This window comes from Pseudophryne corroboree, chromosome 5, assembly GCF_028390025.1.
Source record: "Pseudophryne corroboree isolate aPseCor3 chromosome 5, aPseCor3.hap2, whole genome shotgun sequence".
In the NCBI taxonomy this organism is placed as follows: domain Eukaryota; kingdom Metazoa; phylum Chordata; class Amphibia; order Anura; family Myobatrachidae; genus Pseudophryne; species Pseudophryne corroboree.
The window spans coordinates 653,489,246-653,501,414 of record NC_086448.1 but is presented as its reverse complement, the minus strand read 5'-3'; the positions used below and the strand labels follow the sequence as shown (position 1 = coordinate 653,501,414).

Sequence of the window (12,169 nt, the reverse complement as noted above, 5' to 3'; positions counted from 1 at the left end):
TTTATACCTTCCACCTATCCATCCACTCTGGTGTCGGCCCCACAGGGGGCGACATCCCATTTATCGGCATCTGCTCTGCCATCACATAAGCCTCCTCATCAAACGTGTCGACACAGCCGTACCGACACACAGCACACACACAGGGAATGCTCTGACTGAGGACAGGACCCCACACAGCCCTTTGGGGAGACAGAGAGAGAGTATGCCAGCACACACCAGAGCGCTATATAATGCAGGGATTAACACTATATTGAGTGATTTTTCCCAATAGCTGCTTGTATATACAATATTGCGCCTAAATTTAGTGCCCCCCCTCTCTTTTTAACCCTTTGAGCCTGAAAACTACAGGGGAGAGCCTGGGGAGCTGTCTTCCAGCTGCACTGTGAAGAGAAAATGGCGCCAGTGTGCTGAGAGATAGCTCCGCCCCTTTTTCGCGGACTTTTCTCCCGCATTTTTATGGATTCTGGCAGGGGTATTTATCACATATATAGCCTCTGGGGCTATATATTGTGATATATATGCCAGCCAAGGTGTTTTTATTGCTGCTCAGGGCGCCCCCCCCCAGCGCCCTGCACCCTCAGTGACCGGAGTGTGAAGTGTGCATGAGGAGCAATGGCGCACAGCTGCAGTGCTGTGCGCTACCTTGGTGAAGACTGATGTCTTCTGCCGCCGATTTTCCGGACCTCTTCTTGCTTCTGGCTCTGTAAGGGGGACGGCGGCGCGGCTCCGGGACCGAACACCAAGGCCAGTTCCATGCGGTCGATCCCTCTGGAGCTAATGGTGTCCAGTAGCCTAAGAAGCCCAAGCTAGCTGCAAGCAGGTAGGTTCGCTTCTTCTCCCCTTAGTCCCTCGCTGCAGTGAGCCTGTTGCCAGCAGGTCTCACTGTAAAATAAAAAACCTAATTATATACTTTCTTTCTAGAAGCTCAGGAGAACCCCTAGTGTGCATCCAACCTCGGCCGGGCACAAAATCTAACTGAGGCTTGGAGGAGGGTCATAGTGGGAGGAGCCAGTGCACACCAGGTGACCTAAAAGCTTTCTTTAGTTGTGCCCAGTCTCCTGCGGAGCCGCTATTCCCCATGGTCCTTTCGGAGTTCCCAGCATCCACTAGGACGTCAGAGAAAATATGTTAGATAAAAGCAATGAACTGTTACCACATCAGAATAAAATAAAAGCATTCCCCTAGCTAGCGTGCCTGTGGAGGTCCCTTGCAGTGGCTCTTCCAGTAGGAATTACACACCACACTGCGTCAGACAAGCAGCAGATCTGAAGAAAAAACAGCGACGTGTTAATGACACAAGCACTGACTGCACCTCCTCTTCCCTGTGGTCAATGCAGGAAGATGAAGCAGTGCAGCGCTGGTGTGGGGGGGAAGTGCCGGAGTCTTTGACATGAGAATGTCACAGCAAGGGGAAGGTAGTCCAGTGGCTAAAAAGGAGTATGTAGGTATACATAATGACTAATAATCTATTCATATAGCTTCATATATGGTTGATAAAACAGGTTTTATTCTGGTATAACCTTGCTGTATACATGTTAATCAGGAGCATGAATGATGTTCAATACAAAAGACTTGCAGTTTGTTTCCAGGCAAATACCCAAGGCCAAGCGCACAATTTACAGTGACCTAAAATTAGTAACAAAGATCTCGTGTCCCTGAAAAGGTCTCAAGAGCATGACATTACAAGCATGTTCAATACACAGAAGGTTATCTTCTCATGGAAGCAGCTCTAACCGAAGCTAAATAACTGCAGCAGTGACTAATGTGATACTCACACAATGTGAGCCAGGTTTAAAGGTTTTTCTGGCTGATCAGGAAACATTGGGTGCAGAGGCTCACGGCTGGAAGCACAGCTCAAAGACTTGCTTAGTGCATTGGTAAGCTTCTTTGCAGGGGATTTCTGTAAGGAACAAAAAAAAACACAACAAATTGAATGCGTGAACCATGTTACATATAGAGCTGAGCTTGACACCACAATCACAGTGTGATAAACCCCAACTGGCTGCTAATATTTAGATGCTCCAACATCAACTAACACCTTCAAATTCAACTCGGGTAAGCTGGTAGCATATGCTGCTGCTAGCATTCCACTGCTCGGATGCGCTAGGGATATATTTACTAAGGTGTGTTTTTTTTGTTTTGTTTTAAGAAGTGGAGATGTTGCCCATAGAAACCAATCAGATTCCACATAACATTTATCTAGCTGCTTCTAGAAGATTATAGATATAATCTGATTGGTTGCTATGGGCAACATCTCCACTTCTAAAATATTCACATCTTAGTAAATAATATACCCCTAAGTGTGAGTGAGTATGTGGTGTGGGTAGAGCAAAGGAACACATGGGGAGAAAGGGAGAGAGATACACACAGGGGAGGAGGAAAATCACATTTATGTCAGTGTAGCTGAATGGAGACACCTGCAGCTGCCCGTTACACTGTAGCAGTCACATTAAGAATCAGCTACTAATACTATCATCTCTCCTTGCAGTGAAATGCAGAGGGGACTAGGAAACCATTAACTCTAGCGGAGTAAACTGAAATTGATACAGGTTGAGTATCCCATATCCAAATATTCCGAAATACGGAATATTCCGAAATACGGACTTTTTTGAGTGAGAGTGAGATAGTGAAACCTTTGTTTTTTGATGGCTCAATGTACACAAACTTTGTTTAATACACAAAGTTATTAATAATATTGTATTAAATGACCTTCAGGCTGTGTGTATAAGGTGTATATGAAACATAAATGAATTGTGTGAATGTAGACACACTTTGTTTAATGCACAAAGTTATAAAAAATATTGGCTAAAATGACCTTCAGGCTGTGTGTATAAGGTGTATATGTAACATAAATGCATTCTGTGCTTATATTTAGGTCCCATCACCATGATATCTCATTATGCTATGCAATTATTCCAAAATACGGAAAATTCCCATATCCAAAATACCTCTGGTCCCAAGCATTTTGGATAAGGGAGACTTAACCTGTACTGACCTAGTTCCGGCCAGTGCTGGGCTTCTGGGTCTCGCTCTTTAAAATAAGTGGCCTTCTCTTTAACTGACAAAACACAAAACATACACTTTGCTTCTTCTGGCACTAAGAGATGAGCACTAGCGGGTTTTATGGGCACCAGGAAATCCCTGCTAAGTGCACCACTGAGGAAGATGTATTGTATACGCTCACGAGCAGGGCGCTCAACCCTCATGTGCTTATCCTTCTCTTACTTAAACCTTCTTTGATGGCACTAAATCCTGTGGTTTTCTGCCACCCTGATACTTATGTCAGTATTGTCTGCTGCTGTAGCTAAGTCTATAAACCCTGTACTTGTCCTATATTGTCTTCAACTGTAAGTCACTATTTTCCCGCTTTATTTTGTTTATGTACTCTGTAATTGGGCGCTGAGGAACCCTTGTGGATGATAATAATAGTAATATACATCATGTGACATGAAATTCTCAGCTACTGTTCAAATGGCATTCTAAAGGTTTGTATCATATGGATACAGAAGTAATTACATTGTATATGTGGATTACATTATGAACAATGCCATTTTTGAAAAAACATTTTCAACATTTTTGATGATTTCTACAATTGGAAATTTGCTGGTCTCCTATTACTTCCAATTACTTTAAAAAAGTGATTCCCGAATGCGGTCATCAAGTCACCACAACAGTCCAGGTCTTAGGTTTATCCATGCAGGTGCACAGATGGTATAAGCAAACTGACTGATGTACTAATTAAGTCAACCTGTGCCTAAGCATGGATATCCTTAAAACTTGGATTGTTGTGGTGCCTTGAGGACGCAATTTAACAACATTGTGGGGGAAAGATAATGTAAAGGAATTTTTCACATCAAAACTCCTTTCCCTATGTGGGACTCCCTCCCTAGACCCCCACCAAGTGCTGTATTAAGCAGGCTGCTGGCACAGACATATAGCTGGGAGCACTGCCCATCACCTTTGGCTTCGCTCAGCTCTCTCTGATGCAGCGGAGATCTGACACTACCAACAAGGAGTTAAACTTCCAAACAGCATTAACCCACATTCATCACTGCTGCAGATATTGCCTGAAATATGCTGACAATATGTGTATTGTTCTATTTTTACACCATTCAATTCTAACTGGACATTGCTGACATCAGTCCGTGTCATTTACATGCGGCCTTGTGTCTGCTGTCAATCTAATTCCTAGAGCAAAGAATGTTTCCACAATTATAAATAGACCCAAATTAGCTATAGCTCTCATCCTCACACAAGAATGCAACCATCACCAGTATTTATGTCTGCAACTGAAATCTTACACAATCGATGCTACCTGTTCCAGAACCTTTATCCTACAGAACAGCGATGTAAGAGGAAAACAATATCGGAATATAGAAATCACATACTAACTTCAAGCTCAAACAGTCCTTCTTGCTGTTCATTTAAAGTGATAAACCTCCGGGCATCACAAACTTTGGAACAGTATATACAGTGCCGCAGTCTTAAGACTTACCCTTCTGCAATATACTCACACATGAATGCTGGAGTAAGAGTTATAAGGAAACAAGTGATGATTTCCCTTTCTCCCCAAATGCATGATCTGCCGATTCCCTATCTTTCTGGGTTAGTCTACTCTTGTGTGTGTTTCTTCTGTGTTGCAGAATTACCGGACCCTCTCTTACCCATGACGTGTACTCTTTCATTTGGTGCTGGTTGCTATGGGAACCGCTGGCATGTCCCCTCCAGAAGCAGTCCTGACAGAGCTGGTAATTGTGACACTGCTGGCAGCGATAGCGGAAACCCATCATGCTCTCACTGTGGCAATAGGAACACTCAACAGGGTGGAAGACTATGGGAAAAAGCATGCAGACATGGAGGTTAGATACAAATCAAGACCTATAAGTAGTTCACAGAAGTGGTGTGAAGGCTTGATGAATGATGACTTTATAGTGTTACATTGGTTCTTACCGAGATAACTGGAAAGCCCATAACACCCAGGTTATAACTTCTACTGCAGAATACAAAATGTAAGCTAACTCCGAATTACAATGTGGCTGACGCAGAGTTGTACATAAGTCAGTGTACTGCATTTTGTGTGTATTTGCAGTCCGCATGCTGAGATAACGAGAATGCAGGGTCATACACATTCTGATTGCTGCTCACTTACGAGCAGGGAGGGGGAACAAGGGGGTGAAGGGGCGTTCGCACAGAGGTAAGGTTCAGAAACCATGTTCACACCTAGTAGAGAGGGCAGGTATTATTACACACTCATGATGATGACTAGTAGTAAACTAGGAGCATATGCTGCTGATTCAGTTATACGTATATCGGAATATGTGCAAAAAGATTTACTTCCAACTATACATCGGTCCCTATGGATGAAACCAACAATGTCCCCTGACCTACTTTCTATAAATTGTTCTGACCATGTTTAAACAATACCTACAGCTTCTCTGCTTCACTCCTACATCCTATCTCCGACATCCATGGCTGTAACTATGGTGGCCAATCCCGGGATCGGCGGGATCCCGGGATTTAGGCCCAAAAATGGCTGGGATTCAATCCCGGGATTGGAGGCTCCAATCCCTGGGATTGAGGGATCAGCGTTGAGCGTCCACAGGACGCTCAGACGCTGCCCGGCTTCCTCCTTCCGGGTCCACAGCGCAGCGTGAGGTCACGCTGCACTGTCGGGCGCTGCTGGGAGACGCCAGCAGCGATCAAAGGATGGTCCCCTCCCGCCCGCCCCCGGTATATGGTGAGTTACATGTGTGGGGCGGCCACCTAGCTAAAACCCGCCATTTTTCAATCCCGATACACGGGATGAAAAAATGGCCCGGGATTGGCTTTCCTAGCTGTAACACATGCAACCCTTGCATGGGTTTCCCTAACAAATATATTCACCCTCTGTGGCGTGGTGGCTGCTGCCCGTGGGCTGCAGCGCCAACCACACATTGTATCAGGGAGCAGGGATGGTGGGGGGAGTTTAACACATATAAGCATACATGTATTGTTTTATGGCCGTCTTACCCCGGGGATTATCAGCGCCGCTGTATTTCACTGAGCGCCTGCACCTGGGACTCAGCATTCGGCTTAACTTCTCCTTCCTCTGTAGCCCAGCCCCAGACTCCTGTGAAACTAGGCAATGGTAGTCTGGGGACTGGTTTACTGAGATCCCAGGTTAAAGCAGCCAGCATATATTTTATATACAACATTATATGTATATTTATGTTAACAGGGTCCCCTCCCCGATGCAATGTGTGGTCAGCAATGCAGCCCACTGGCAGCGGCCACCACAGGAGAATATACTTGTTAAGGGCACCCTGGCATACATTATAGCCATGGATATAGGAGCTGGGATGTAGGAGTGTAGCCTGGTACATGCCAGTGGCATCACAACGAGGGGTGACACCAAAGTTTCCAACTCCTCTTCAGTGACAGGATCTGGATGCTGCACTGTAACACCTGGCTCCTGTCACAGGGGGACATGTACTAAGCAGTGATAAAAAATAAGACGTGAGCCAGTGGAGAAGTTGCCCATGGCAACCAATCAGCATTGACGTAACATTTCTAATTTGCATACTATACAATTCTACGGAGCAGCTGATTGGTTGCCATGGGAAATTTCTCCACTGGCTCACTTCTCCACTTTTATCACTGCTTAGTACATGTCCCCCACAGTGTAGGAGCCGGCACTGCACTCACACAGGTCTCCGGGGGCGGCCTGCATCTCAGGGATTACTGGAGTAAAGAACAAGGGTTCGGGCCACGATGCCACGCCCCCTACATGTGAGGCCAAACCCCTTACCCGCAAAGTCAATATCCCTTTTCCTGGCATATACCTTTGGTGCTCAGGCATTAAATACATTGCACCGGGTGTCACTACTATTAATGTCGGCCCTGGTACGTGCCATCCATTGGCGCAACCCAGCAATACGGTTATGCGATGTAACAATACATCACACCGCCATACAATCCGCTGTATGATGGCGCAATGTATTGCTACATGCTACATATAACAACACTGAGTCGGCGGTGGAATCATCCCATTGAACGCTCAGCACATCTAATGGGTTAATTCAATCAATGATGCTTGGGAATGACAGACCAGTGATGCCTACACACATAGCTCCTCCCAATACAGAATGAAATAATGATCATAAAACATCGGTGATTAGTATAAAAGCATTTGGCATGGAGCTTCCAGAATTGAAATGATCACATTTCTTTTCTAACTTCTGATAGCTTTATAATCTCTTTATATTCACCAGTAGAAGCAGCACTATCCCATAAATGTTATACCCATGGGAAGCGTTACACTGAAACCTCTAAAGATTTAGTAAAAGGATACCGATACAGATGGAGAAAGTCATCTAGTACAAAGCATTTATTTTCAGTGTTAGGTCTTCAGTAAACTAAGTACTTTTGCTCAAAATATTTGACCCCTGCATATGTTTTTCTACAGTAACATTTGTGTACCCACCATCAACTAACTGCACAGCTGAGACCCTGTCATTAAAGGTGCATACACACGGTGAGATATTGGCTATCTTACATTCTCTGACTATGCCATATAGACTATGCAATATTGCTTATGTGTGCTTTTGACTAAGTGACAATTTTGACTATACTTCAGTACTACATAGTTAAGATTGACTTGCCTGCACAGTCTATCCAGCCTTGCGATACCGACCCTGTGGGACCGCGCATTGGGATCGCATCGGTATAACACCTTGCGATTTGGACTAACTTTTCTTGCTATTTTGATTATATAGTCAAAATTGCAAGCATAAATCTCACCGTGTGTACACACCTTAAGAGCCAGTAACACTGTGACAGCCAATCACCTACAAAGCTTGGTGTTCTAATTAAGTATACAGAGGCAATACACTCCCATTAAAATTAACATCACCTGACAATACCATTGGATCTGCTAAGGGAAAAATAAAATAGACTAACGATCTTGCGCTATCTAGCAGGCAAATTATTAGGAATAAAAAACCTTGAGAAAAATTATAACAAAGCAAGAGAATTGAGTACAGGGTAAATGGTCAAAATACATACAGTACAGCTCTTTGTAAGAAGTGAGGGTTGTGATATGGCCACGTACCATTCTCTACATTCGCCAGTCGATGCAGAAGAGGTAACCATACAAGACACTGAGGTGGTGGGTCAGACATAAGTGTGTCCAAGAAAGAATTTAAGGTAACATTTTTCTGTTAAAAGAAAAAATACATATAATACAGTTAATAGAAATGAGACGACTAAGATGAAATATGCTTAATATTTACAAATATATAAAGGGGAAATATGCGGAGCTATCATGTGAGTTGTTTACTAAGCGCGGACACCCGCTAAGGCTTGAGGAGAGGAAATTTCGTACTCAGCGCAGGAAGGGATTCTTCACTGTAAAGGCAATTCGAGTATGGAATACACTGCCAGAAAAGGTTGTAATGGCGGACTCAGTCAATGCGTTTAAAAGTGGGTTAGACAAGTTCCTAATGGAAAAAGATATACGAGGATATAGGGGTATATTCAATTAAGGTCGAAACTGCCGACTTGTCGAAAAGACGTCAGTTTTCGACTTTTTCAGGTCGGAAGGGGTTCCGACCTATTCAGTCCCCAGCATTTTTATTCGACAAGTCGGGGAATTCGACTTGTCGAATAGTACGTGAATTGGCTGTATAGCTGCCGATTCACGTACTTCTGAGGGAAATGGGGACAAATTCGACAGGTTTTGGCCCCGATTTAGACCATCTCAGTTCGACTTAAAAAAAAAAGTCGAACTGAGATGAAGGACCTGAGAGGAGGAGAGCCGCGGGCAGACGGGGGAGCAGCGCTACAGCACAGCGCTGCAGAAGGATGTGTCATAGCCGCCGCTCATGGCAGCATCCACCCGGCTCCAGCAAGTGAGGTCCTGCTTGCTGGAGCTGGGTGGACGCTGACGTGAGGTCTGGCGGCTGTGCCACATCCTCCTGCAGCGCTGCTGTCCCCCGTCTCCCTGCGGCTGTCCCCCATCTGCCCGCGGCTCTCCCCCCTCTCCAATCCCTCATCTCAATTAGACTTTTTAAAGTCGAATTGAGACGGGCATTGAATAGCCTTGTCGGATCCATTCCGACAAATGCATGTCGGAATGGATCCGACCTCAATTGAATATACCCCATAGCCTTTTAACCTAAACAGAATAGGGAATGCAATATAACTCAGGTTGAACTCAGGTTTTCAACCTCACCAACTATGTTACTATGTTTAACATGCACACATCAGTTTCCAAACGATTCAGATAGCTATAACCTATATTTTTCATACACTGATGAATATATGGAAAATTAGGGACATGTTCTATTAGATTACAGAGTAATTCATAATGCCAATAAAAAATGTATGTCATTAACATAAAATCATAGCAAAATGTAAAACAAAAAAGGTTATTCCATAACACGTTCCCTTCAAAAGTAACTATAAGAAGCACAATGTAAATAAATAAAATTGATGTGTACCACATGCACAAGAACCTTGGGCCAGTTCCCATATTAGACCATTATATGGCAGAACTGAAGCCACAACAGATAAGACACAGCAGATGAGATAAATGTAATTTAGCACATTGGTTTCTTTTTAACTATAGCAGTGGTTCTCAAACGCCAACCTCAAGGCACCTCAACGGTCCTGGTTTTAGGTGTATCTATGGCTCAGCACAGATAGTTGAATAAAACTGACTGAGGTGCTAATTACAAAGTGGGGAGAGATTCACCCGTCAACAAATTGCTTTATGCTCGGGAAATCCCACATTACAAGCAACTGGTGGATAAGTAAGTACATAGTGCCCTGTAAGCAGGACTAGACCCCTAGAATGCAGACAGGTTTTACCAAAGAGTGAACGCATAGGGCAAAATGCCCAAATATTTGTTGCATAAAGTTTAATGTCCCCTCAAAAAGTTCATTATAGCATGAAAAGTCCTATCTAATACTCTTAAAAACTATACAAAATATAGAAATATTCCTGATGGCGCTTTTTACGTCAAGACTTTTTTGTTTTCTCACAGAAGTGTCTCTATACAAATTGTCCCTTCTGCCCCCATGTAGCACGATACCCGAAACATGGAGCCATATTAGAAATCGGAAGGGAAGACTATGTACCTACAAAGAACTAAGGTTAGAAAAGGGTTGAGATTACCTAAAGGATAAAAAAAGGGGCAGACTATATGGGCCCAGTGGTTCTTATCTGACGTCAAATTCTATGTTTCTATGCAAGTCACCTGTGGCCAAGCATGGATAAACTTAAAACCTGGACCGTTGGGTGCCTTGAGGACTGTGTTTGAGAACCTCTGAACTGTGGTAAAAATCTACATTTTTTTTTTTACCTACACTTTAATAATCTGATCAGTTTCTATAGGTTATAGCACTTTTTTTTGTGTGCACCACTTTTTATAAATGTCCCTTAAATATATATGCTCTCACAGTATATTTTCCTACAAACACAGATAGCGAGGTACCTAGTACAAATTTATGTTCTCTAAAGGTGACAGCGAGGTACCTAATACAGAGCTATCATCCTTATGAGGTGACAGCAAGGTACCTTGTACAGAGCAATGTTCCCTATAAGGTGATTCTGAGGTACCTAGCACAGAGCAATGTTCCCTATATGGTGACAGCAAGGTACCTAGTACAGAGCTATGATCCCTATGAGGTGACAGCGAGGTACCTAGTACAGAGCAATGTTCCCTATAAGGTGACCCTGAGGTACCTAGCACAGAGCAATGTTCCCTATATGGTGACAGCAAGGTACCTAGTACAGAGCTATGATCCCTATGAGGTGACAGCGAGGTACCTAGTACAGAGCAATGTTCCCTATAAGGTGACCCTGAGGTACCTAGCACAGAGCAATGTTCCCTATATGGTGACAGCAAGGTACCTAGTACAGAGCTATGATCCCTATGAGGTGACAGCGAGGTACCTAGTACAGAGCAATGTTCCCTATAAGGTGACCCTGAGGTACCTAGCACAGAGCAATGTTCCCTATATGGTGACAGCAAGGTACCTAGTACAGAGCAATGTTCCCTATAAGGTGACCCTGAGGTACCTAGCACAGAGCAATGTTCCCTATATGGTGACAGCAAGGTACCTAGTACAGAGCTATGATCCCTATGAGGTGACAGCGAGGTACCTAGTACAGAGCAATGTTCCCTATAAGGTGATTCTGAGGTACCTAGTACAGAGCAATGTTCCCTATAAGGTGATTCTGAGGTACCTAGCACAGAGCAATGTTCCCTATATGGTGACAGCAAGGTACCTAGTACAGAGCTATGATCCCTATGAGGTGACAGCGAGGTACCTAGTACAGAGCAATGTTCCCTATAAGGTGACCCTGAGGTACCTAGCACAGAGCAATGTTCCCTATATGGTGACAGCAAGGTACCTAGTACAGAGCTATGATCCCTATGAGGTGACAGCGAGGTACCTAGTACAGAGCAATGTTCCCTATAAGGTGACCCTGAGGTACCTAGCACAGAGCAATGTTCCCTATATGGTGACAGCAAGGTACCTAGTACAGAGCTATGATCCCTATGGGGTGACAGCGAGGTACCTAGTACAGAGCAATGTTCCCTATAAGGTGATTCTGAGGTACCTAGCACAGAGCAATGTTCCCTATATGGTGACAGCAAGGTACCTAGTACAGAGCTATGATCCCTATGAGGTGACAGCGAGGTACCTAGTACAGAGCAATGTTCCCTATAAGGTGACCCTGAGGTACCTAGCACAGAGCAATGTTCCCTATATGGTGACAGCAAGGTACCTAGTACAGAGCTATGATCCCTATGAGGTGACAGCGAGGTACCTAGTACAGAGCAATGTTCCCTATAAGGTGACCCTGAGGTACCTAGCACAGAGCAATGTTCCCTATAAGGTGACAGCGAGGTACCTAGTACAGAGCTATGATCCCTATGAGGTGACAGCGAGGTACCTAGTACAGAGCAATGTTCCCTATAAGGTGACCCTGAGGTACCTAGCACAGAGCAATGTTCCCTATAAGGTGACAGCGAGGTACCTAGTACAGAGCTATGATCCCTATGAGGTGACAGCGAGGTACCTAGTACAGAGCAATGTTCCCTATAAGGTGATAGCAAGGTACCTAGTACGGAGCTATATACCCTATAAGGTGATAGCGAGGTACCTAGTACGGAGCTAT

General features: G+C 44.2%; 1 protein-coding gene across 6 annotated transcripts in view; it reads right to left on the bottom strand.

Annotated features, from left to right (window-relative positions):
- Nucleotides 1-12,169, bottom strand: part of DTNA (dystrobrevin alpha) — a 546,028-nt gene that overhangs the window by 180,014 nt on the left and 353,845 nt on the right. For all 6 annotated transcript variants that reach the window (XM_063923677.1, XM_063923676.1, XM_063923680.1 and 3 more), the window contains exons 7-9: nucleotides 8,090-8,195; nucleotides 4,665-4,831; nucleotides 1,776-1,900 (exon numbers count right to left, since the gene is read on the bottom strand). In XM_063923677.1, coding sequence (XP_063779747.1) covers nucleotides 1,776-1,900; nucleotides 4,665-4,831; nucleotides 8,090-8,195 — 398 coding nt within the window. The remainder of the gene's footprint in view (nucleotides 1-1,775; nucleotides 1,901-4,664; nucleotides 4,832-8,089; nucleotides 8,196-12,169) is intronic.